The sequence below is a fragment of the Dendropsophus ebraccatus genome, chromosome 3 (genome assembly GCF_027789765.1).
Source record: "Dendropsophus ebraccatus isolate aDenEbr1 chromosome 3, aDenEbr1.pat, whole genome shotgun sequence".
In the NCBI taxonomy this organism is placed as follows: domain Eukaryota; kingdom Metazoa; phylum Chordata; class Amphibia; order Anura; family Hylidae; genus Dendropsophus; species Dendropsophus ebraccatus.
In genome coordinates this window covers 175,712,191-175,738,592 of record NC_091456.1, presented here as the reverse complement: position 1 = coordinate 175,738,592, position 26,402 = coordinate 175,712,191, and the positions used below count along the sequence as shown (strand labels likewise).

Genomic DNA, 26,402 nt, shown 5'->3' with positions numbered 1-26,402 from the left:
ATCAGGTCCCCAGTATATTACACACCCCAGTATCAGGTCCCCAGCATCTTACACACCCCAGTATCAGGTCCCCGGCATATTACAGACCATTATTAATAATTAGGCTCCTCTAAAGATCATGATCATGATTTTTAGTGTTCTCACTGAGGCAGAATGTATAAAATGTATGAAATAAAATTCCCCTTTAAGTATGTTTAAGTAAGGAAGCGACAATCCTCTGGGAAGGTCACAGATCCTTTTCGCCCCCCTCGTAACTCTGGATGATGACAAGGAAAAGTATTGATGGGAAGGGAAACACCGTTAATTAAAGTGTCTGATTTATGTGGCGAGGTGTCATGTGATATCCAGCTAGGCGTCAGACGTGTCCACAGGACTCTCTCATGAATCATCTACTTAAAAGACAAGTCAGGATTTCTTGATATCTTTATAAAACAACTCAGCCACCTAAAAGCATACCAAGTGACCAAGGGGCCATATGACTAAATAAGACTAAGACATGACTAACCCGGTCTGGAGTCTGATACACAGACGGGTACAGTCAGATGGTATACACATACCCATACACAAGTGTAATACATAACACCTTCACATAGTATAGACCTTGACACATAGATAGATAGATAGATAGATAGATAGATAGATAGATAGATAGATAGACATACAACCAATAAAACCAAGCGTGCCTTGTATGGATTTATACAAAGCCTCATAGACTTGTACTGTAGTGCTGTCTACCTGTACTACATATACTGTATTACATATACTGTACTGCTCTCTACCTGTACTACATATACTGTATTACATATACTGTACTGCTCTCTACCTGTATTACCTGTACTGTACTACTCTATACCTGTACTACATGTACTGTACTGCCCTCTACCTGTACTACATATACTGTACTGCTCTATACCTGTACTACATGTACTGTACTGCCCTCTACCTGTAATACATATACTGTACTGCTCTATACCTGTACTACATGTACTGTACAGCCCTCTACCTGTACTACATATACTGTACTGCTCTCTACCTGTACTACATATACTGTACTACATGTACTGTACTGCTCTCTACCTGTACTACATGTACTGTACTGGCCTTTACCTGTACTACATGTACTGTGCTGCCCTCTACCTGCACTACATGTACTGTACTGCCCTCTACCTGTACTACATGTACTGTACTGCTCTCTACCTGTACTACATGTACTGTACTGCCCTCTACCTGCACTACATGCACTGTACTGCTCTCTACCTGTACTACATGTACTGTACTGACCTCTACTTGTACTATCTGAACTACATGTACTGTACTGCCTTCTACCTGCACTACATATAATGTACTGCCCTCTACCTGCACTACATGTACTGTACTGCCCTCTACCTGTACTACATGTACTGTACTGCTGTCTACCTGTACTACATGTACTGTATTGCCATCTACCTGTACTACATGTCCTGTACTGCTCTCTACCTGTACTACACCTACTGTACTGCCATCTACCTGTACTACATGTATTGTACTGCTCTCTACCTGTACTACACGTACTGTACTGCCATCTACCTGTACTACATGTATTGTACTGCCCTCTACCTGCACTACATGTACTGTACTGCTGTCTACCTGTACTGCATGTACTGTACTGCTTTCTACCTGTCCTACATACTATAATGCTCCCTTTTAGTGCTATATGTACTGTACTATTCTCTAACTGCACTACATGTACTGTACTGCTCTATTTCTGTACTATGGGTACTGATCACTGCTTCTACTACACATACCATACTGCCCTCTACCTGCATTACATGTACTTTACTACTCTATGTCTGTGCTACATGTCCTGTACTCCTCTCTATCTGCATCGGCACAGGATATGTTCTAGCCACCCAGCTTTCCAGTGACTACGAATGGCAGATACATCTGCACTACAATCTATGGATTCAATGCAACTTCTGCACCCTCCCACCTACTGTGCTGCTGTGTCAGTATTCAGTAGTATTCTAGCGTTCTATTCATGTATCAGGAAGCTCAGGACGTCAAGGCATTTACGTACAGACTGCCGTGTCACATTGTAACCGCTGGTTCAAAATTATTTCAAACTTTTTATACAATTATAATAATATAAAATGCAAAACAATTCATTTCAGGCCTCAGTGAGTGGCAGGCGAGTGTAATAAGAGGAACGTCTCCTCTCAGCTAAGACCGATAAGAATCTGTGCCGGAGATGAAGGGCATTGTGGTAATGAAAAGATTTAGAGAAATGTTTTCATGATTGAGTAAACTTTTCTATTTTCTTGGTTTTGTTTCACATTAGGGGTTTTTGAAGTGTGATGGAGAAGTGAAGCTTCTTAAAGGGATTTTGCCTTCTTAAAGTGAATCTGTCAGCTTGTCACGTTGTAAAATGCTGAGCTGTTAAGGCAAGGAGATATATGGTAGCTTTCATATATCCATCTGTGATTCCAGAACATAGATAAAAAAAAGTATTTCACTGATACAAAGAGTCAAGGAGGCGGTCCCAAGCTACTAAAGTGCTCAGAACTGTAACGCCTCCTCTCTCCCCTTCACAGCGCTGACCCTGCTGGAGACAGCTGTCAAGCAGAGATAGAGGTGCGAGAGGGGGTAAGGAGGTGTTACAACCCTTAGCACTTAAAGGGGTTGTTCATGCAAATCAACTGGTGCCAGAAAGTGCCAGAAATTTGTAATTTACTTCTATTCAAAGATCTCAAATCTTGCAGCTACTGTATGTCCTGCAGGAAGTGGTGTATTCTTTCCAGTCTGACACAGTGCTCTCTGCTGCCACCTCTGTCCACGTCAGGAACTGTCCAGAGCAGTAGCAAATCCCCATAGAAAACTTCTCCTACTCTGGTCAGTTCCTAACATGGACAGAGGTGGCAGCAGAGAGCAAATTGTCAGACTGGAAAAAATACACCGCTTCCTTCAGGACATACAGTAGCTGATAAGTACTGGAAGGCTTCACATTTTGAAACTTTATTACACCGGTTGATTTAAATAAAAAGTCTTTCAAAAAGACAGAAGGGGAATTTGCTTAGGCTGGCATTTCACACGTATGGCTAAAGTGAAAACTCGCTGGCATAAGATTTGTCCAATTAATAAATCTAGCGCATCACTGGCTGACTCTGCACTGAACTTTGATATCTATGCCAGCTCCGAACTGGTGTAGATTTCAGCTATAGTTCACACCTGTTTTCAGGCATAAATCTTAATAAATTTTTCAGGCCGTCATGGCCATGTCCTTGATACGCTAAGCTCCGCCCATGTGTTCCAAACGTTGTGAATACACCATAAAGCCGATCCTCTATGCCAATGAGCGCTGATCTTTGTGATCGACCATCGTTTACAGATTCTTCACTAGGCACGACCAGTTGGGCTCTAGGGGCGCATGACCAGCTGCTGGATCAGCCCTTTCCTACTATGAGCCATAGGCTGCCCATCTCCTATTACACAAACAGATGTGTAGCCGACGACCAATGATTCTTCAACAGGTCAGATTGGCCAACAAGCAAGCACTGCTAGCGATATTACACAGGGGGGTACTGACCGGTGAAACAGGGCCCTTAGACATTGTGTAAAAGGAGCGTGGCTGCCATGAAGCTACAAATGATAAATTCCGACCATAGGGTTAAAGGGGTATTCCGCTCCAACATAACTTTTAATATGTTGCTGCCCATGGTTATACTAACAATTCCTTCCATACTTCTTTTTATCTATTCAGTCTGCTTCCCCCAGTTCTCAGCTGCTGCTTTCTGCTGAAAACCCAAAGACTTGTGCGTGAGCCTTTCTCTCTGTCTCACCCTCCTCCCTCCTCTCAAGTCCCTGACTGGCTTTATCTGCAACATTGTAGCTTCCAGTAGAGTCTAGTGAGCCGGTCCTAATTAGTTATTGGCAGTGAGTGCAGTTAGGTTAGGACCGCCCAGTCTAAGTATACTAATATAACTTCTGTGTGATTATCTCTCCCAGCATTACAAAGAAGCTTTAATGTTGCAGATACAGCCTGCCAGGAACTTGTTTCGATATAATGCACCAAGGTATTGGGCCCTCCAAAAAGATGGCCTCCTTAAAGTGCCTCCTGCTCTGGCTAATAGTCTAATAGTTATGGCCGTGCTGTATTTATATTCCTCTAATGTTTAGAGTTTCAGGCAAGACATTACCCTTTAAAGGGAAACTATCAGCAGGTTAGAAGCATTCCTATAGTGAACAGGGCCCTGAAGATAAAGGTAAGTTTCTTGCCTTCATCCTCGGTGCCAGTCTGGGCCAATGTCTTTAAATTGTGGCCAATTTTATAAAACCATCTGTTAAGCCCTAAAAAATATGTTGACTATTTTTTTTAACGGTTTGCAGAAAAGAGGCAAAAAAAAAACAAAAAAAACCCCAGTTAATATGGCACAACAGTCTCTTTGTCTTCATGGCTTATACTTAAAGAGGATGTACCATCAGGTACATCCTCTTTTATATGACCCATGGATAAAACGACACCATCACGGGGAAGCCAGTGCTGCGGTCCGTTTTTTGAACCGGTTCCTGTGTACGGCACCATTCTTTTCATGGGTACCGGGCCGGACAGAAGCACAGGAGGCTGTGGGAATTCCCTCCCCTCAATGAAGCGGCTCCATTGATTCTAAAGGAGCTGTTCTATCCCTAGGTCATATTAAAGAGGGTGTACAAAAAAAATCGGTCCAGGTCTGAGTGTTCAGACCTGCACCGATCGGGAAAGCAAGGGGGGGGGGATTTGTTTTTTGGATGGTTGTCATTTCATGGCAAATAATATCCGTTATTCACCATTAACCATTACCATTCATTTACCATGCTGGCTGTCCAATGAAAACGACTGCCATTTTGACAATGTGTGAACATAGCCAAAGGATAAAGCCAGCAAATGCAATAAAGCATCCCATGCAATAAAGTATGCAATATGACTAATATAGTATTTTTTTTTTCTTACTTTTTAGCTAATACAATTTTTGAAAGAAAACATTCGATCACCTCAAGGCTGTGACCAACTGGATGAAGAAAGCCCAACGACTGAGGTAAACGAAGAGACCAAACTATGCTGTTCAGAATCTGAAGACAGGAACGGGTATATAAGGGACATCACCGAAGACAACGACGACATTGAAGAGACAACATCTTTCGAATATGGAGGGGAATATGAAATTGTGGGTTACGGTTCTGACATTGTGAAGGGTGGACTTGACGTAACAGAAGATATTTCAGAAATTAAGGATCAGGAACATAAAAGTATACATAATGAATCACAAATACTGGATTATGAATCACAAATCACAGAAAGTGAATCAGAGATTGTGGACAGTAAATTAGAGATTGTGGACAGTGAATCAGAGATTGTGGATAGTGAATCACAGATTGTGGACAGTGAATCACAGATTGAGGAAAATGAATCACAGATTGTGGACAGTGAATCACAGATTGTGGACAGTGAATCACAGATTGTGGACAATGAATCACAGATTGTGGACAATGAATCACAGATTGTGGACAGTGAATCACAGATTGTGGACAGTGAATCACATATTGAGGAAAATGAATCACAGATTGTGGACAGTGAATCACAGATTGTGGACAGCGAATCACAGATTGTGGACAATGAATCACAGATTGTGGACAGTGAATCACAGATTGTGGACAGTGAATCACAGATTGTGAACAGTGAATCACACATTTTGGAGAATGGGTCAGAAGTTGCTGAAAGCAAATTACAAATTGCAGAATCAGAAATTTTTAACTGTCAATCAGAAATTATGGAAAATGAAATAAACATGTTGGACATTAAATCACCAGATGTGGAAAATCAATCATACATTTCAGACAGTGAATCACAAATTTTGCAAAACGAAACACAAAATTGGCGAAAAGAATCTCAAGTTTTGAATGATGAATCACAAATTGTGGGGGACGAATCTCACATTGTGGCAAATGAATCGCTGATTTTAGACAGTGAATCAGAAACTGTGACTAATGGATCAGAAATTGTGGAAAATGAGTCACAAATTTTAGACCCTGAATCGGAAATAGTTGAAAATAAATCACAAATTTTAGACCATGAATCAGAAATTGTGGATTATGAATCACAAGTTTTAGAAAATGAATCACAAATTTCAGATAATTTATCACCAATGGTGGTAAACGAATCACAAATTCCAGACGGAGGATCAAACATTCTAGATAATGGATCACCACTTGAGGAAAATGAATCAGAGATGATGGATTTCAGATCACAAACTGCGGATGATGAATTACAATTTTTGGATATTATTTCAAACACTGTACTTTTAGGAGCACAAATTGTGGATGAAGGATCACTCTTTGAGGTGAAGGGGTCCCCAGCTGTTATTATTGGTGCTCGTATTATCAACGCCATATCATCAGATGAGGATGTCCCTTCGGAAAATATGGAGATTGAATCACAAACCGTGGTTGAAACTCAATTTGTAGATAATTGTGACTTTTGTAAGAAAAAACACGATTGTGCCGACAAGGTGTATAATGAGACACAAGAATGCGAAATCCTACAGTTTGTCGGCAGCTCTCATTTAGTTGACCCTATCATAAGACTTCATCATATATGTCACCAGACATCATTGGATTCCAGTGATTCAGTTCTCAATAGTAGTATGCTAGAAGGAGACATCAAAGGAACTAGTGGATTTAAGGGAGATCAAAGCACATTGGGTTATCAAGTCAAGGATGAAATTAATATGAAGAAAAGTGACCAGCATTCTTCCCCAAATAAAGGGGATCATGAAATTAGTAATAAACTTCTTACGGAAAATTACCAAGGAGATGTTGGCAAAGGATCTTTGGCTGGTTGCGTCGAGAAGACTAAAAGTCTTGTGAAGGCAACAGCCAACGTGTATAATAATATAACCGAAATAGAAAAAGCACATTCACCGCATGTCAAGGATTACATTCCAAATTCCAATGAACTGTCACAAGTGTGCCTAGACCCTCATACAATTAGGGAAGGAGGAGGGGGAGGAGGGGGTGGCAGTGGGCCTGGCCAAACTCACACGAGCACCCTAGACCAGACCAGTAGAGGAACCAGCTGCTCCACACATTATATGGGCACTAAAACCCTGAGCGAAAAGAGCACAGAAAACAAAATGGTCAAGAAAAAGTTTAAATCAAGTGGGAAAGAACAGAAAAAGGAGACTAAAAAAGAACCGGAGACGTCGGATACCAATGAAGTCTTCACCCCTGATGAGGAGAAGAGGATAAAAAGAGAGAACAGCGTTGAGGGAACTGTAACCAAAGACAGCACTAAAGGTGAGAAGAGTTACACTTATATATTTGTAGATCTGTGTGTTTATGTGGTCATGGTAAGAAGTGACTGTAACTTTAAGAATATAGACGTGTATCAGATATGATGAAGGGTATTGGAACATTGAACTAGACTAGCCTGAGGGACGTCACGTCTGGTCACTGAAAGATAAAGCTGGACATACAAAGTCATTCTAATATAATAAGGTAATATTGGTAATATCCGTATGTTCCGGAAGACTACCCCCCCCCCCTCCTTCACAGATCCCTATTGGTCAATAACCTCAAGCACACAGCTGTATGACAGACCATGCTATATGAATCTATTATATAAGAGATCTGTGGATTCACGCACCTAGCCTTATTATGCTGTATGGATCTATAATACGATGGGTCCCGGTCCTGGCCATAATAGGGAATCATAATAAGATGGCTCTTTGGGTTTATGTATATTACCATATCACAGATCATGCTATGTTGATCCATAGTCCGATCGATCTACAGGTTCATATACATGGCCATATTAGAGATTGTATTGTATGGATCCATAATGGCTGCTTATGTTGGTGTTGTATGTTGTTCTTGAACATGGCTGTATACTAGTTTGTGTTACATGGATTTATAATACAATGGATTGATTGCATCAGTAATACAATGGATATGGGCTCATGCACATGGCCATAATAGAGATTGTACAGATCCATAATATGATGGATCTATGGGTTCATGCCTATGGCTGTATAACAGATCATGTTGTATGGATCGATACAATGGTTTGAATACTATTGGTTTATGCCATAGCTCTGAGTATTGGTATCTTAACTAGGTCCATAGAGGCTTTTTGCATGAAAAACACACATTGGCATCCACCTTTGCATGTCATAGCGGTAATGTCCCACCTATTAGCATTACTTTATGGGAAAAAACAGTGGCTAGTAGAGGCATCATATGGTGGAACGTAATGTGTTTCCATAGACCCTATTACATAACGTACGTGATTACATAAGAAATAAGGGGCCATGTTCTCGCCAGTACACATCCAATTGACCCCTCCATAGGAATTCATCACGTACAGCAGCGGTATACAACCTGTGGCTCTCCGGCTGTTGCACAACTACAACTCCTAAGCATGCTGGGAATTATAGTCTAACAAGAGCTGAATACTGATACACATATAGACGGGTGGTTCCCACATTTATCCCATAGTCTATTCTAAGAGGATACAAATTATACCTGCAACATAGCAAATTACATAGGAGTTCTCCTTTAAATAACCCTTCCCATAGACTGTTGCTGTATTGTGTGTGTATATTCTGCCTTGGCGTGTATACATGTATGTATGGATTCTATTTTCAGACCTTCAGCCAAAAGGTAATATGAAACTCTGTCCTTGTAGCCTCTGAAGTTTTCTATTCCTCATCCAGAACTTGAGAGAGAGAGAGAGAGAGAGAGAGAGAGATAGGTTTATTACAGACACTGATACTTCATATGGATTTGGCCATGGGTGCTATACAACATAGAATTATGTAATCGATTGAACTGGCCCACTGGCTAATGTGTATGGGGGCCTACCCAGTCTCCTCTGGCACCAGATGTTGGTCAGAGAAGAGTCAATGATGGATTACTATGTGACGGATCCTTTTGTTATTGCTGATAGAGGTGTCTGGCAGCGGTTTACGTCATTCATGCATGTGAATATGAGAGTCAGGAAAAGTCAGGTTTATGGGTACTTAAAGTGATACTGTCACCCCCTTACTACCACTAAACACAAAGCTGAGCAAAGGAAACATTGAAGAAACTGTGAGGTTTGCTTAAGCAACATGGCCCCTCCATTCTTTTGGTAGTTGGTTCCCCACCCATCACATATTGATGGTATTGCCCTAGGACCCCTTCAACCTGTGTCATAGAAGAAATCTTAAATAATGTTGAGTGAAGATGCTGAACTGTTCTGGTTCGGCACTGTTCTCCGAACTTGAACTCTTTGACTCCCGGTAATGGTACTATTACACCAAAAGAATATCCGCTGTACTTGGCCAATTACTTGATTACTTGTTGAGTGTAATAGGTCATGCTAAAAGGCAACGATAAGACAACATGCACAATGTCGGCTGATTGTTGCCCTTCAGCATGTTTTAAAAAACAATGACTATAGCTACGGTCTGCTAGGAGTGATATCAGCAGACCGCTACTCTCTTCTATGGGCCATAATAGAAACAGATCACTGATCTCAGGGAGACCAGCCAAACGATAACACTTCCGTCTGCTAGTGAAAGCGCTCAATGCAGTGAAGTTCTAGGTGCATTGTTCCCTGAGAAACATGAATATGAAAAAGAAGAGCAGGTGGAGCCTCATCAAAGAGTCTCGAAACACAGGACTAGCCAGATATCCCTCCGGGAAGGACCCAGCCAAGTAGCCCTTATAGGGTCACCATATTAAGTGGCCCTATAGGTCAATGTAATGACAAGGGAAAAACCAAGGCCAGGTATCCATCCACATACAGCTGTTTCGGGTGTTGCCCCTCATCAGTGTGGAGCAGGATTCTGGCTAGGTGGGAGCAATGCCTAGTAGAGCAATAAGAGAAACAGATCGCTGATCTCAGGGAGACCAGCCAAACGACAACACTGCCGGCTGCTAGTGAAAGTGCTCAATGCAGTGAAGTCCTAGGTGCATTGACCCCTGGGAAACATGAATATGCAAAAGAAGAGCCTGTGGAGCTTCATCCGGGAAGGACCCTTGGCTGGGTCCTTCCTGGAGGGATATCTAGCTAGTCCTCTGTTTTGAGACTCTTTGATGAGGCTCCACGGGCTCTTCTTTTGCATATTCATGTTTCCCAGGGGGCAATGCACATAGGACTTCACTGCATTGAGCGCTTTCACTAGCAGCCGGCATTGTTGTCGTTTGGCTGGTCTCCCTGAGATCAGTGATTTGTTTCTCTTATGGCTCTACTAGGCATTGCTCCCTCCTAGCCAGAATCCTGCTCCACACTGATGAGGGGCAACACCCCGAAACAGCTGTATGGCGATGGTTACCTGGCCTTGGTTTTTCCCTTGTCATTACATTGACTTATAGGGCCACTTAATATGGTGGTTTCGTTACAGGTTTCGTTATCTGGCTAGCCCTGTGTTTCAAGATTCTTTGATGAGGCTCCAGAGACTCTTCTTTTGCATATTCTCTTCTATGGGCAACCTGAATGATCTAAGGCAGCCCTTCCCGCTGCCCCTGTGAAATGTCTGTGCGTGTAATAGCACAGTCATCGAGCGGGGAACGAGGAGCAAGCGAGCAGTGACCTGACTGGTCGGCGCTCTGTAACGCCTGGACTAGTGGATCCACTGGACCGTCACCAGCGATGGCACTGACCTCACCAGGGAGCAGAGTCTAAGGGGCCGCTGGTTTTCACCAGAGCCCGCCGCAAGGCGGGATGGACTTGCTGCGGCAGGCGACCCCCAGGTCGCTACCCCTGGCTTGGTTGCTGGTGACGGCAGGCGAGGCGTGGCAGGAGCAGTAGGCAGGAGATGGTACTGGCAATGGTCTGTAGGTGAGACCGCACGTGACAGGCTGAACACAGGAACCAAAGTGTAACGGGGAAGCAGGAGCCAGGAACAAGGAGTGGGGACCAGGTAGCGGACAGGAATCAGGAACAAGGACTAGGGACCAGGTAGCGGACAGGAATCAGGAACAAGGACTAGGGACCAGGTAGCGGAAAGGAATCAGGAACAACAGGGAGCTGGGCCAAACGCTATGGGAAGCATGTAGAGGCTCCAACACCTGCAGTGGGGCAGGGCTGGAATTTATAGGGAGTGATTGTGTGCATGACCAATTAGGAGCGCACTGCCCCTTTAAATCTGAGACAGCCGACGCGCGTGCGCCCTAGGAGGCGGGGATGCGCGCGCCGGCCGGCACAGCGACGGACAGGAGCGTGGAGAGGTGAGGCGCCCCCCGGGGCCGAAGTAACAGCAGCGCCGGGTCCCTGCCTATGGACACCGGCTGCTGCATGGGGAAGAGAGGAGTCGCGGCGGCGCCTAGGGGGACATTTATGAAACATCCGCCTGAGGTGTACACCAGAGAAAAGGAGCAGATTTGCCGCTTCTCCCTGGCGTACGCCTGCCATATGCCCCAGCTGGGGAAGCTTGGGGGGCATGACAAGGCGGGGAGGCGTGGCCTCCTTCCGCGCCTCATTTATCATGATTTACGCCTGCTCGCTGGAAGCAGGTGTAGATTTAGTACGCCAGGCGCGGGTTCGGGCGCCCTGCCGGATTCCCTAAAAGGCGTGTGCCTCTTAGTGAATCCTGACGGGGAAAAGGGGGCGGGGCCTAATATAAGGCCGGCATACTTGTACACAGGTCTTCATAAATCCCCCCGGCTGGGATCCCTTGCGACACTGTAAAAAACTGACATGTCAGTTTTCTGCGGCCGCTATTCATTGAATAGCGGCCGCAGAAAACCCTGTCAGTGGCTGGAGCCGCTCGCTCCATTGCGTGCAGTGGGGAGTTTTACCCCATCAATCTGATATTGTCACCTATCCTGAGGATAAGCCATCAAATTTAGCATGGAACACCCTTTTAATGCTGGACCACCATGCAACCAGCATCTATCCCAATAGGGCCTTGGTATTGGTCGCTCGTCACAAGGGCTTGATAAACATGCTCAGGTTCATCCAAACATGAATGCTCGGCATTTGACTACTGAAGAAGTTGGGAGTCCTGGAAAACATGGATACAGCCATAGGCCATAGACTAAATCTATGCTTTGCAGGACTCCCTAGGGATGCATCCAACTTCTTCAACCACCAATAATCAAATGCAGAATGTTCACGTTCACACCAACCTGGGTATGGTCGAGGTTCACTCATCTCTAACTGGGCCTTAAAGGATCACTATATACTGTGTGAAAGCTGCTTTGGTCACTTAAGGGCTTAATAATAAAAAGTCATGACAAATTGTCAATGGGTAATTTTACTACAGCGAATCAGGGCTGGACGCCAGACAGCATTGGGTTTGGCCTTGTCAGCCGACCTGTACTGAAGAGGAATGAAAGTTGCCTCATTGAGATGACTAGATAGAACAATCGAATCCTCCGATGGCCACTGTCTGCTATTGTGTGCGGACAACTAGTGACAGAGTGATTACAGGATTGTCCTAATCTTTGGTCAGCAGAGACAGGTCTGACAATTATATAGTAGACCAATGTAAGGACACCTTGAAAAGGGGCTAAACCAACAACACTCCCGAACTAACAACTCTCCCGAACCAACAACTCTCTTGGACTACTTGAGAGGCTCTTGTGTCACTTTGTTGCACTATGTATATGTTGTGTTCAGTATCAGCTACAAGGCGATGGGCTGCAGTATTCAACAGTGCCGCCATGTTGGTTTGTAGTGATGGGATAAAGGTCTCCCTGGCTGGTAACCACCAGAAAGGATGAAGGTATTGGCATGGTCCCTAAGGGAGTCTATTACTGGCACCAGACTTTTTGAGACTGACACAAGCTCAGTGTATACAACGTTGACCTTTCATTTTCAAGACTTCTACAATTTCCAAAACCAGAGTATTCTTTTTAAATGCCAGAGGAAGCTTACAGAACCTTCAGGTACCTGGGTAATATTAATGCTTTCCTATAGGTACTCCACTGACTCAGCTGTATCTTATAGGGGTGAATGTAAATATGGGATACACAGGGATCTAGACTAACAACAACAACTGACTATATTTTATAAAAATGCAATGTTCTTCGGTTTAAGCCAGGCCTGGTATTGCCATCTGGTATTGGCAGGAACCAGAGAATAACAAATGGAAATTCATACTGTGCATCTGAACTTGTTATAAAGCAGCCAAGTGCATGTCTGCCGCTGAGAAAGAGCTGACTCAGCAATGCCTGGTCAGATGAGGAATTCTGCAGCATAAGATATTACTACCCAAATACATAACCATTACTCTCTCCATATACAGGACAGGGCAAATTCAAAAACAGCTATTGGCTGCCAAAATACTGTATTCTGTATCAGTAGATATCGTTGTGACTCATTATGTACAAGGATATACTGTAACTACTATACATCTGTCCCTATATACAAGAATATAACTACTATAATGCTGCTCCTATATACAAGAATATAACTACTATAATACTGCTCCTATATACAGGAATATAACTACTATATTACGGTTCAGGGACGAAAAAGAGTGCTGCACCTCACACCTATGGCTGATACTAGTACCTCTCGGCTGCATAAAAGACATCAGAATTCTGTATGTGAATTGATCAAGCCATACTGCCCCATGTACCGTGTGCAGGTATCTGATGCACATGGGTCCCTACACTAAGTCCACACCGTGCCAGTCAGCGACCACCACCCCCGCAGGCGTGAACAGTCAGGGAAGGGAGGCCATGGAATGTCCCTGCAACCCCCATGCCACAGGACCAGACCCAAAAATGCCACACCAAAATCCAGCCTGCACCGCCGGCGGAGGAAGCTGCCCCCAAACAGCACAAGTCTGGATGAGGTATTGCACTCACCATAGCTATCAAAGATAGAATGGGACAGACAGGAGGGATTAAAACCATGAGCACTCAGGTGTCTCCTGCTAATTGCGGTCATGTGGGTCTCACCAGGAGGAGTGCAATACACGGAGAAAAGAGAAACAAAATACGGTTCAGGGAAGAAACAGAGTGCTGCACCTCACACCTATGGCTGATACTAGTGCCTCTCGGCACAGTGTGGACTTAGTGTAGGGACCCATGTGTATCAGATACCTGCACGATGGTACATGGGGCAGTATGGCTTGATCAATTCATACACAAAATTCTGATGTGTTTTTTATTTCGCCTAGGGGCACTAGTATCAGCCATAGGTGTGAGGTGCAGCGCTCTTTTTCTTCCCTGAACCGTATAACTACTATAATACTGCTCCTATATACAAGAATATACCTACTATATTACTGCTCGTATATACAGGAATATACCTACTATAATACTGCTCCTATATACAGGAATATAACTACTATAATACTGCTCCTATATACAAGAATATAACTACTATTAGGCTATGTTCACACTACATATATTTCAGTCAGTATATTTCAGTCAGTATTGTGGTCCTCATATTGCAACCAAAACCAGGAGTCGATTAAAAACACAGAAAGGCTCTGTTCACACAATGTTGAAATTGAGTGGATGGCCGCCATTTAATGGCAAATATTTGCTGTTATTTTAGAACAACGGCTGTTATATTGAAATAATGGCCGTTATTTACTGTTATATGGCGGCCATCCACTCAATTTCAACATTGTGTGAACAGATCCCTGCTGTGTTTTTAATCCACTCCTGGTTTTGGTTGCAATACTGACTGAAATGTACGTTGTGTGAACGCAGCCTCATACTGCTCCTATATACAAGAATATAACTACTATAATACTGCTCCTATATACAAGAATATAACTACTATAATACTGCTCCTATATACAAGAATATAACTACTATAATACTGCTCCTATATACAAGAATATAACTATTATAATACTGCCTCCTATATACAAGAATATAACTACTATAATACTGCCTCCTATATACAAGAATATAACTACTATAATACTGCCCCCTATATACAGGAATATAACTACTATAATACTACCCCCTATAAACAAGAATATAACTACTATAATACTGCCCCCTATATTCAAGAATATAACTACAATACTGCTCCTATGTAGAAGAATATAACTACTATGATGCTGCTACCTCCCTTCAAGAATATGAGAGATAATAACCTATTCATTAATTTTACCCGCAGCTCCCCAGTTGTTACATGGCATCCTGGCAGAACTTTTTCCTGATTATTCTGGAAACTTAAAATTATTCTGTCATTTTGGAGAAATTCATGCTGATTCCACTATTACATGGACTAAGGATTCCAAGTTACTAGCCAGACTGCACAGGAGGTAAGTCATCATGTGGATGTTACTGTGACACTTACCACCTACCTAACTACTGTATACACCAATTCCCCCCTCTTCATGACAGCGGCTAATACCCCTGGGGCAGGGGCACAGCCAATGTCTCCTGGGCCCTGGACTAACATTATATATATATATATATATATACATATACACCAAGACAGGTATTACCAATAACATCAGCATATAGGAAGAGAAAGTATCATCACCATATATTTTACCACCATACTGTTATTGACGAAATCCTGTACACTGAGACCAATATTACCAGTATATAGGAAGAAAATACTACCGCCACACCACAACCACTACCATCACCACCATATTGTTACTGACCAAATCCAGTATACTGAGACCAATAAAACACAGTACCAGATAGCAAGTAACAAATAACACCACCACATACTGACTAACACCACTGATGCTAATAAATAATCCACTGTACAAAGATCACTATCACCTCACACAGACATATAGAGGTGGACGAGGTGGAGGATGGAGGTCGAGGATGGCCCCCTCTCCCCCCTTCCTTATAGATGGCCCCCCTTCTTATAGATGCCCCCCTCTCCCCCTTTTTATAGATGGCCCCCCTCTTCCCCCCTCCCTTATAGATGGCCCCCTCTCCCCCTTCTTATAGATGGACCCCTCCCCCCCTTCTTATAGATGGACCCCCCTCTTCCCCACTCCCTTATAGATGGCCCCCCTGTCCCCCCTCCCCCCTCCCTTATAGATGGCCCCCCTCTTCCCCCCTCCCTTAGAGATGGCCCCCTCCCTTATAGATGGCCCTCCCTTCCCCCCTTCCTTATAGATGGCCCCCCTCTCCCCCCTCTCTTATAGATGGCCCCCCCCCTCTCTCCCCCCTCCCTCCCCCCTCCCTTATAGATGGCCCCCTCTCCCCCCTCCCTTATAGATGTCCCCCTCCCTTATAGATTGCGCTCCCTTCTCCCCTCCCTTATAGATGGCCCCCCTCTTCCCCCCTCCCTTATAAATGGCCCCCCTCTTCCCCCCCTCCCTTATAAATGGCCCCCCCCCCTTCCCCCCTTCCTTATAGATGGCCCTCCTCTCCCCCTTCTCATAGATGGCCCCCCCTCTCAAAAAAAAAAACCACAACACAACTCACCTGCCATTGGTTCCCCTGTCGAGCCTCTCTTCTCCTGGTCTGTTCCCGGCTGATGCGCGGCTGCCGGGGGTGTCATGTCCTATCCCCGGCAGCGCGCGCATCAAAGAGCTCCCTGTGCACCGTAAGTCAGAACCACAGGCGCACATGGAGATCTCTGATGCGCGCGCTGCCAGGGATAGGAGGGTACACCCCAGGTAGCCGCGAATCAGCCGGGGAGCGGAGAAAGTAAGAGCCGGACTCTTGTGACCACAAGCAAAACAATGCTTGCGGTCACAAGAGAGTGCAGTGGAGAGGGGGGGCCTCGCGGGCCCCCCCTCATGGCGGGCCGGGTCGCAGCGGCGACCGCTGTGACCCTGGTAGCATACCTCCCAACTTTTGCTCAGAGGAAAGAGGGAGAGTCACGGCAATGTGCCACGCCCCTCATAACCGCATCACTTGTTGCCATTAAATAAGAAACAAATATTACTACTAGATCTTCAAATAAATGCAAAAAACAAAGTTTCAGCAGCACAAGAAAAAAAGAATGAGGGTGCAAGTCTCACCAAACCGTACCCAGGTTCGTATATAATATCCAAGAAGATGTAGGAGACTGCACTTCCAAAAAGAATATCCACTTTATTCACACCAATGCAACGTTTCGGCTCTATGTGTGTAGCCTTTCTCACTGCTTGAGAAAGGCTACACACATAGAGCCGAAACGTTGCATTGGTGTGAATAAAGTGGATATTCTTTTTGGAAGTGCAGTCTCCTACATCTTCTTGGATATTACTAGATCTTCGCCACATAGTGACGTATCCCCCCCCCGTATACCATTACTACATAACATCCACTATACAAAGAGCAGTACACTCCCTCAGCAGTCACCATATAGATTAGACTGTACTCAGGCTCTGCAGACCTTACAGGTGATTGTATTGCCGGTATTCGGTGACTCACAGGGACGTCTTCTCTGCTTCAGTTTTGTGTTTCTTGCCATCTTTACCCTCCCTCTGTGCAGCAGTCCCCATAGAGTATAGCCCTTCCCCCGTAGCAGCCCCTATATAGTATAGGACCCATTCCTGTGCAGGAGCCCCCAAAAGCACATAGTATAGCCCCCACATAATATAACCCCTCCTTTTTAGCCCCCACATGGTATATAGCATGCCCCTATTTTGTATGCCTCTTAGTATGCCCTTTAGTACCCCCTTAGTATGCCCCTTAGTACCCCCTTAGTATGCCCCTTAGTACCTTCTTAGTATGCCCCTTAGTACCCCCTTAGTATGCCCCTTAGTACCCTCTTTGTATGCCCTTTAGCCCCCCCTTAGTACCCTCTTAGTACCCCCTCAGTATGCCCTTTAGTACCCCCCTTTTTACCTTCTTAGTACCTTCTTATTGCCCCCTTAGTATGCCCTTTAATACCCCCTTAGTATTCCTCTTAGTACCCCCTTAGTATGCCCTTTAGTCCCCACTTAGTATGCCCCTTAGTACCTTCTTATTGCCCCCTTAGTATGCACCTTAGTAACTTCTTAGTACCCCCCTTAGTATGCCCCTTAGTACCTTCTTAGTACCCCCCTTAGTATGCCCCTTAGTACCTTCTTAGTACCCCCCTTAGTATGCCCCTTAGTACCTTCTTAGTACCCCCCTTAGTATGCCCCTTAGTACCTTCTTAGTATGCCCCTTAGTACCCCCATAGTATGCCCCTTAGTACCTTCTTAGTATGCCCCTTAGTACCCCCATAGTATGCCCCTTAGTACCTTCTTAGTATGCCCCTTAGTACCTTCTTAGTATGCCCCTTAGTACCTTCTTAGTATGCCCCTTAGTACCTTCTTAGTTTGCCCCTTAGTACCCCCTTAGTATGCCCCTTAGTACTCAATCTCGTGGAGCTTCTAGTGCAGGCTTCCATAGTTGCCAACAGCATGATCCGGTAAGCCCCGCCCCCATCAAGGTAAACCCCGCCCCCGGGCTAACTAACCAGGAGAGTACACAGGGCCAGAAGGGGAGAGACACCGTGGACAACAGGAAATATGGTAAGAGACTGACCCATTATACTTACCATATTTCCTGTTGTCCATGGCGTCTCTTCACCTCTGGCCCTGTGTACTCTGCTGGTTAGTTAGCCCCGTGGTGGACGCCGGGGGTGGGACTTACTGCGGTGGGGGCGGGGTTTACCGGGTCATGCCTGTTGGCAACTATGGGCTTCTTCTTCCAATTCCACGGTGCCCGCACTCTTCTCACATCATCTGTGCCAGGCAGGAGAGGAGTGCGGGCGCCGCGGGGCTGGAAGATGAAGCCTGCACCAGAAGCCTGTGCATCACCTTGTCGGCCTCCTCAGCATACGCCCAGCCAGTAGGTGTCGCTGTGAGCGCTCACAGTGTAAGGGCCGCAGTCTGCAACCGGCAGCTGCCGGTGCGAACGCCGGGGTGGGGGACAGCGGGTCACATGGGGGCCGTTCCGGGACAGCGGGACATCACCCTAAAACCGGGACTGTCCCACTGGATCCAGGACGGTTGGGAGGTATGCTGGTAGCTACGCCACTGCCCTGGGGCCGCACTGCAGACATTGTTCAGAAATGAGGAACACAACAAAGAGATGAAGATGGTCAGTCTCAATCCGACTGATCATCTGTGGGATGTGCTGTAGAAACAAGTCCCATCCATGAAGGCAGCACCTCACACAGCACAGGATGCTGATACCACAGGAGACATCACAGGGATATGGGGTCCGCACCTCACACAGCACAGGATGCTGATACCACAGGGGACATCACAGGGATATGGGGTCCGCACCTCACACCTTACAGGATGCTGATACCACAGGGGACATCACAGGGATATGGGGTCCGCACCTCACACCTTACAGGATGCTGATACCACAGGAGACATCACAGGGATATGGGGTCCGCACCTCACACCTTACAGGATGCTGCTGATACCACAGGAGACATTACAGGGATATGGGGTCCGCACTCACACCTTACAGGATGCTGATACCACAGGAGACATCACAGGGATATGGGGTCCGCACCTCACACCTTACAGGATGCTGATACCACAGGAGACATCACAGGATATGGGGTCCTCACACCTTACAGGATGCTGATACCACAGGAGACATCACAGGGATATGGGGTCCGCACCTCACACAGCACAGGATGCTGATACCACAGGAGACATCACAGGGATATGGGGTCCGCACCTCACACCTTACAGGACGCTGATACCACAGGAGACATCACAGGGATATGAGGTCTTCACACCTTACAGGATGCTGATACCACAGGAGACATCACAGGGATATGGGGTCCGCACCTCACACCTTACAGGATGCTGATACCACAGGAGACATCACAGGATATGGGGTCCTCACACCTTACAGGATGCTGATACCACAGGAGACATCACAGGGATATGGGGTCCGCACCTCACACAGCACAGGATGCTGATACCACAGGAGACATCACAGGGATATGGGGTCCGCACCTCACACCTTACAGGATGCTGATACCACAGGAGACATCCCAGGGATATGGGGTCCGCACCTCACACCTTACAGGATGCGGATACCACAGGAGACATCACAGGGATATGGGGTCCGCACCTCACACAGCACAGGATGCTGATACCACAGGAGACATCACAGGGATATGGGGTCCGCACCTCACACCTTACAGGATGCTGATACCACAGGGGACATCACAGGGATATCATACCTCCCAACTTTTGCGCAGAGGAAAGAGGGACAGTCACGGCAATGTGCCACGCCCCATAGCCACGCCCCCTGTAGCCACGCCCCTCATAACCGCATCACCTGTTACCATTAAATAAGAAACAAATAATATCACCAGATCTTCACCACATACTGACTTATCCCCCCCCCCCTTATACCATTACTACATAACATCCACTATACACAGAGCAGTCCTCTCCCTCAGCACTGACCATATAGCGGTAGATGAGGCTGTACACCTGCTGACCTTATAGGTGATTGTATTGCAGGTATTCGGTGACTCACAGGGGACTAAGGGACACAGTATGTCCCTTAGAAGGCCCCTATGTTGTATGCCTCTTAGTATCCCTTTAGTATACCCCTCAGTACCCTCTTAGTATGCCCCTCAGTACCCTCTTAGTATGCCCCTCAGTACCCTCTTAGTATGCCCCTCAGTACCCTCTTAGTATGCCCCTCAGTACCCTCTTAGTATGCCCCTCATTACCCTCTTAGTATGCCCCTTAGTATCCTCTTAGTACCCCCTTAGTACCTTCTTAGTACCCCCCTTAGTATGCCCTTTAGTACCCCCTTAGTATGCCCTTTAGTACCCCCTTAGTATGCTCCTTAGTACCCCTCTTAGTACCCCCTTAGTATGCCCCTTAGTACCTTCTTAGTACCCCCTTAGTATGCCCTTAAGTACCCCCTTAGTATGCCCTTTAGTACCCCCTTAGTATGCTCCTTAGTACCCCCTTAGTACCTTCTTAGTACCCCCTTAGTATGTCCCTTAGTACCCCCTTAGTATGCCCTTAAGTACCCCCTTAGTATGCCCCTTACTACTCAATCTCGTGGAGCTTCTGGTGCAGGCTTCCATAGCTGCCAACAGTATGACCCAGTAAGCCCCGCCCCCGGCGCAGTAAGCCCCGCCCCCGGCACCCACCGCAGGGCTAACTAACCAGCAGAGTACACAGGGCCAGAGGAGGAGAGACGCCATGGACAACTGGAAATATGGTAAGAGACTGACCCATTATACTTACCATATTTCCTGTTGTCCATGGCGTCTCTCCTCCTCTGGCCCGGTGTATTCTGCTGGTTAGTTAGCCGTGGGGTGGGTGCACGGGGCGGGGCTTATCGCGATGGGGGCGGGGCTTACCGGGTCATACCTGTTGGCAGCTATGGGCTTCCTCTTCCAGCTCCACGGCGCCTGCACTCTTCTCACATCATCTGAGCCAATCAGGAAAGGAGTGCGGGCGCCGCGGGGCTGGAAGAGGAAGCCTGCACCAGAAGCCTGTGCATCACCTCCTCAGCGTCAGGAGGGACATACGCCCGGCCAGTAGGTGTCGCTGTGAGCGCTCATTAGGAGCGCTCACAGTGTAAGGGCTGCAGCTGCCGGTACGAACGCCGGGGCAGGGGTGGGGGACAGCGGGACACATGGGTGCCGTTCCGGGACAGCGGGACATGACCTAAAAACCGGGACTGTCCCGCTGGATCCGGGACGGTTGGGAGGTATGGGGATATGGGGTCCGCACCTCACACCTTACAGGATGCGGATACCACAGGAGACATCACAGGGATATGGGGTCCGCACCTCACACAGCACAGGATGCTGATACCACAGGAGACATCACAGGGATATGGGGTCCGCACCTCACACCTTACAGGATGCTGATACCACAGGAGACACGGAAATGCAGCCCCCAATACCCCCCTGAAATAAGACTAACAAGCATTTGAAATATAAAGGCCGTGGCACTTTAATAAGGGTAAGCAAATACACTGTTAAGCACCAATATCATAAATAATCAAATAATTTAATCAATAAATAAATCAATAAATAAATAACCGAGCCATAGCTTAACAGAAGGACATGCCCGCCCTGAGAGCAGGGCGACAATACCCCCTCTATCAAAGTGCCACGACAAAGTCCTTGAACATAAGGGAGGGCGAGTGGGAGCAGCTTCTTCTGTACAGCTACTGTGACTGACACAGCTGAGAGCCGGCTCCCCTATAAATACCATTCCAAATCTCCCGCTCTCAGCCAGCTGACCAATCCAAACAGAGGGCACCTTTCTATTTTTAGCTCACTGTATTCCCACTCAGCTGTAATCACCAATCACAACGCTAACTGTTGCTAAGCAGAATCTCTGAGGCTTGTGGTACCTGTAGGAATAGAAAGAAGGGGGGGGGAGAGAACAACTACCACATACATGTAAAACCAAACTTGTACTAAAAAAGGGGGGGTGGGGGCGCAATCCCGTGTGTCCCCCTTTTATAAAGGGGGGCCCTTTATATTACAGGGATATGGGGTCCGCGCCTCACACCTTACAGGATGCTGATACCACAGGAGACATTACAGGGATATGGGGTCCGCACCTCACACATTACAGGATCTACTGCTGATACCACAGGGGACATCACAGGGATATGGGGTCAGCACCTCACACCTTACAGGATCTGCTGCTGATACCACAGGGATATGGGGTCCGCACCTCACACCTTACAGGATCTGCTACTGATACCACAGGAGACATCACAGGGATATGGGGTCCACACCTCACACCTTACAGGATGCTGATACCACAGGAGACATCACAGGGATATAGGGTCCGCACCTCACACCTTACAGGATGCTGATACCACAGGAGACATCACAGGGATATGGGGTCCACACCTCACACCTTACAGGATGCTGATACCACAGGGGACATCACAGGGATATGGGGTCCACCACCTGGTTTAGAGCTGTTATGAACTACAATGTACAGGTGTTTAAAGGGGTACTCCAGCGTGGGGGCTATTTTGGGATCTGGCCGGGGAGGAGGTGGCTGAGAGAAAAGAGTCCACTCACCTACCCGGTTCCAGCGGTGGGTCCCGTATTGCGGCGCTCCGGTCCCCGGTTCCCGGCCGCTTCCTGGTGTGTGACGCGGGCTTGAGACGTGACGTCTCAAGTCCACTCAGCCAGTCAGTGACAGAGGCGGGATCTGAGCTGACTTGAAACGGATCCCGCCTCTGTCACTAACTGGCTGAGCGGACTTGAGACGTCACGTCTCAAGCCCGTGTCAGACACCAGGAAGGGGCCGGGGACCGGACCGGGGAGGTGAGTGGACCCCTTTTTTTTTCTCAGCCACCTCCTACCCGGCTAGATCCCAAAATAGCCCCCACGCTGGAGTACCCCTTTAATATTATGGCTGAATGCTTTATACCAGTAGGTTATCACCCAGCGATCTAATGTGGCATGTTACTAGACCAGAAGCAGAAGGCTAAACCTCTATTCTCTCCACTCTCTCGGTGGAGACGATATTCCCCACAGTCCCCTGTATGGACAGTGTACAAGTATTGACAGGTGCGTCTGAACATGAGCCTCAGCGTCGGAGTAGGGGGGTAGCATTACTGAGACCCCCTGTCATCAGCTATACATAGGGAAACCTCTCATTATTTACAGTGTGTCACTGGGGGCCTAGGTCTTCTGTATGTACCAAATGGCAAACACCTCCCTGCTGCACCTGACAATCCCATACGTATACACCCAATGTCAGATTTACACTGTACAGTAATATGCCTATTGCATACATTCAGTGCTAGGATCCAATTTAGTGGACTAATGATATCCATGCAACAATGCAGATCGATAGGACAGAGTTCCTAATCTTCAGCAAAGATGAACTACTACCTCTATATTCCACTACTTACCTGGTCTATCATCTTACACTATTATATACAAGAACTGTGTGATACATATTAAAGTGGTACTCTGGTGATTCTTTTTCTTTTAAATAAACAGGTGTCAGAAAGTTATATAGATTTGTAATTTACATCTATTTAAAAATCTCCAGTCTTCCAGTACTTATCAGCTGCTGTATGTTCTGCAGGAAGTGGTGTATTCTTTGCAGTCTGACACACTGCTCTCTGCTGCCACCTCTGTTAATGTCAGGAACTGTCCAGAGCAGTAGAAAATCCCTATAGAAAACCTCTCCTGCTCTGGACAGTTCCTGACATGGACAGAGGTGGCAGCAGAGAGCACTGTGTCATAGTGGAAAGAATTACCACCATAAAAGTTCACTGAATTTGAAAGACCAGCTGGTTTCCCATTGAGTTCATAGTTACCATTGGTAATTTCAAGTGAACTGAGCTGCAGTACCGAACCCCACCACTGGAGGGGAGCTGTTTCTGACTTTTGTAACTTCCTCTATCTCAGACAGTTTGGATTCCTTGCAGTCATGGTATACAGACTGTGGCCACCTGTTTATTCAGTGCCATCGGTCACATGGCAGATGTATACATGAGGAAAGAAAATAGGTACAGCCCTGAGAATCCAACATGCTGCCAGCTGCACCTGAGCTCCTACCTCTATTGCTTCCAATAATAGCCTGTCAATGTAAACATGTAGAGGGGGATTGTTGTCCCACTGGTGGTTTATACTACGCTGCCCAAGGTCACGTATAGCCAATCCTACCCTACACCCACACTTACTTTATATAAGACCGCCTAACCATGCACAGACACGCCAACTTTATATCCTTAGAAAATTTTTAACAGCAGATCTGATCCATGCAACAAAAAGTTGATCTGTAACCATCCATGCAGCTATTTCTAAGAAGAAATAAAGAATTAACCTAGTATATGAAATGACAGGATAAAGACGCCTACCCTAGTGCTTTATTGCACCACCTTGGGCCACAATAAGGCCTCCACACATTCAGGGCATCCATCCCCATAGGCAGCAGGGCAGCCCTACAACACTATGGCTCCATCAAGCTCTCACACCAGTACACTCCTTCTGCACAGATATGGCCTGATGAAGGTCCAAAATAGGTCTGAAACGTCGCCTTTTGGATATCTACAGTAAAACTACGGGTGGCTGATCCAAAAATGCCCTCTAAAATACTTAAGGGTGCGTTCACACGTAGAGGATCTGCAGCAGATTTGATGGCGCAGATTTGAATCTGCAACAGATCTGCAGCAGATCCACAGCAGATTTGATGGCCCAGAGTTAGGATACTATTACACCAAGCAATTTTCCGACGACTAACGATTAACGATCTAAACGACCGCTAAGGCAAACGACCCGAAATCGTTCGCCCAAGTACACGAAACAATGATCGTTATTTATGATCGTTCTTGCGGTCGTTTAGTCGTCGCTATTGCGTACGTTTCAGCTGTGAATTCTTATTCCACCGAACGATGTGCGAACGATGAGCGAACGATCAAACGATAAAAATAGGTCCAGATCCTATTAAACGATCAACAATTTCTCGTTGTTCGTTTAATCGTTGCCTGCTATTACACGAAATGATTATCGTTCAAATCCAAACGATTTAACGATTTTTCGAACGATAATCGTTCCGTGTAATACCACCCTAACTTTGCATTGAATCTGCAACTTCAAATCTGCGCCGTCTGTAGCAGATTTGATGGCGCAGATTTGAAGCTGCAGATTCAAAGCAAATCAATTCTGGGCCATCAAATCTGCTGCGGATTCAAATCTGCGCCATCAAATCTGCTGCGGATCTGCTGCAGATCCTGTCCAGAGCAGTAGCAAATCCCCATAGAAAACCTCTCCTGCTCTGGGCAGTTCCTGACATGGACAGAGGTGGTAGCAGAGAGCACTGTGTCAGACTGAAAAGAATACACCACTTCCTGCAGGACATACAGCAGCTTTTAAGTATTAGAAGACTTGAGATTTTTAAATCAAAAGAAATTACAAATCTATAGAACTTTCTGAAACCATTGGAAGAATGTTTAGATGTTAAAAAGTAAAAATAGGAGTAATAAATAAAAAAAGTAATATCCTTGACTTGGCGGCCATGTCATCTCTCATTATAATAGCCGACACACATGTTGGTCAGCAGCCCTGGAGTGGGAGGGGCTTATTTTATTAGAGCTTATTTAACCACATGTGATTGACAGATAAGTAGGATGCTAATGAAACCCAATAGTGGAGAGAGAAGATGGGTTAGCCATCTGCCGGTTCTCAGGGACATCCGATGCCCATAGGACTTCCATCTCCTCACATCATCCCATGGGGTTTATGTGCTGCAAGAAGTCACTTGAGGCGAACGGTGATACACAAAGCGAAAACACGGAGCTGACCGCCTGACAGCCCACAACATTGTTCCCTGATGCCGGCGCTCACACCAATACTGGAAAAAATTGCTAAAAAAAAAACAACAAATAAAAAACTTTCTCTGTCTTAGACCCTGTATACAGTTTTATGGCTGTATTATTTGAGCATTGTATGGTACTATCATATATGCACTGTAGAACTCTGTTATATAGGTGCTACATGGCAGTATAGCGGTCATATTATTTTGTTATAAAGTGATATTTCTGTGCTTATGACAATAAGTTCACTG

At 46.1% G+C, this 26,402-nt stretch overlaps 1 protein-coding gene across 1 annotated transcript in view; it reads left to right on the top strand.

The window, feature by feature from the left end:
- Window positions 1-26,402, top strand: part of ALPK2 (alpha kinase 2) — a 72,662-nt gene that overhangs the window by 12,737 nt on the left and 33,523 nt on the right. Inside the window, exons 3-4 of the mRNA XM_069963186.1 lie at window positions 4,971-7,305; window positions 15,086-15,233. Coding sequence (XP_069819287.1) covers window positions 4,971-7,305; window positions 15,086-15,233 — 2,483 coding nt within the window. The remainder of the gene's footprint in view (window positions 1-4,970; window positions 7,306-15,085; window positions 15,234-26,402) is intronic.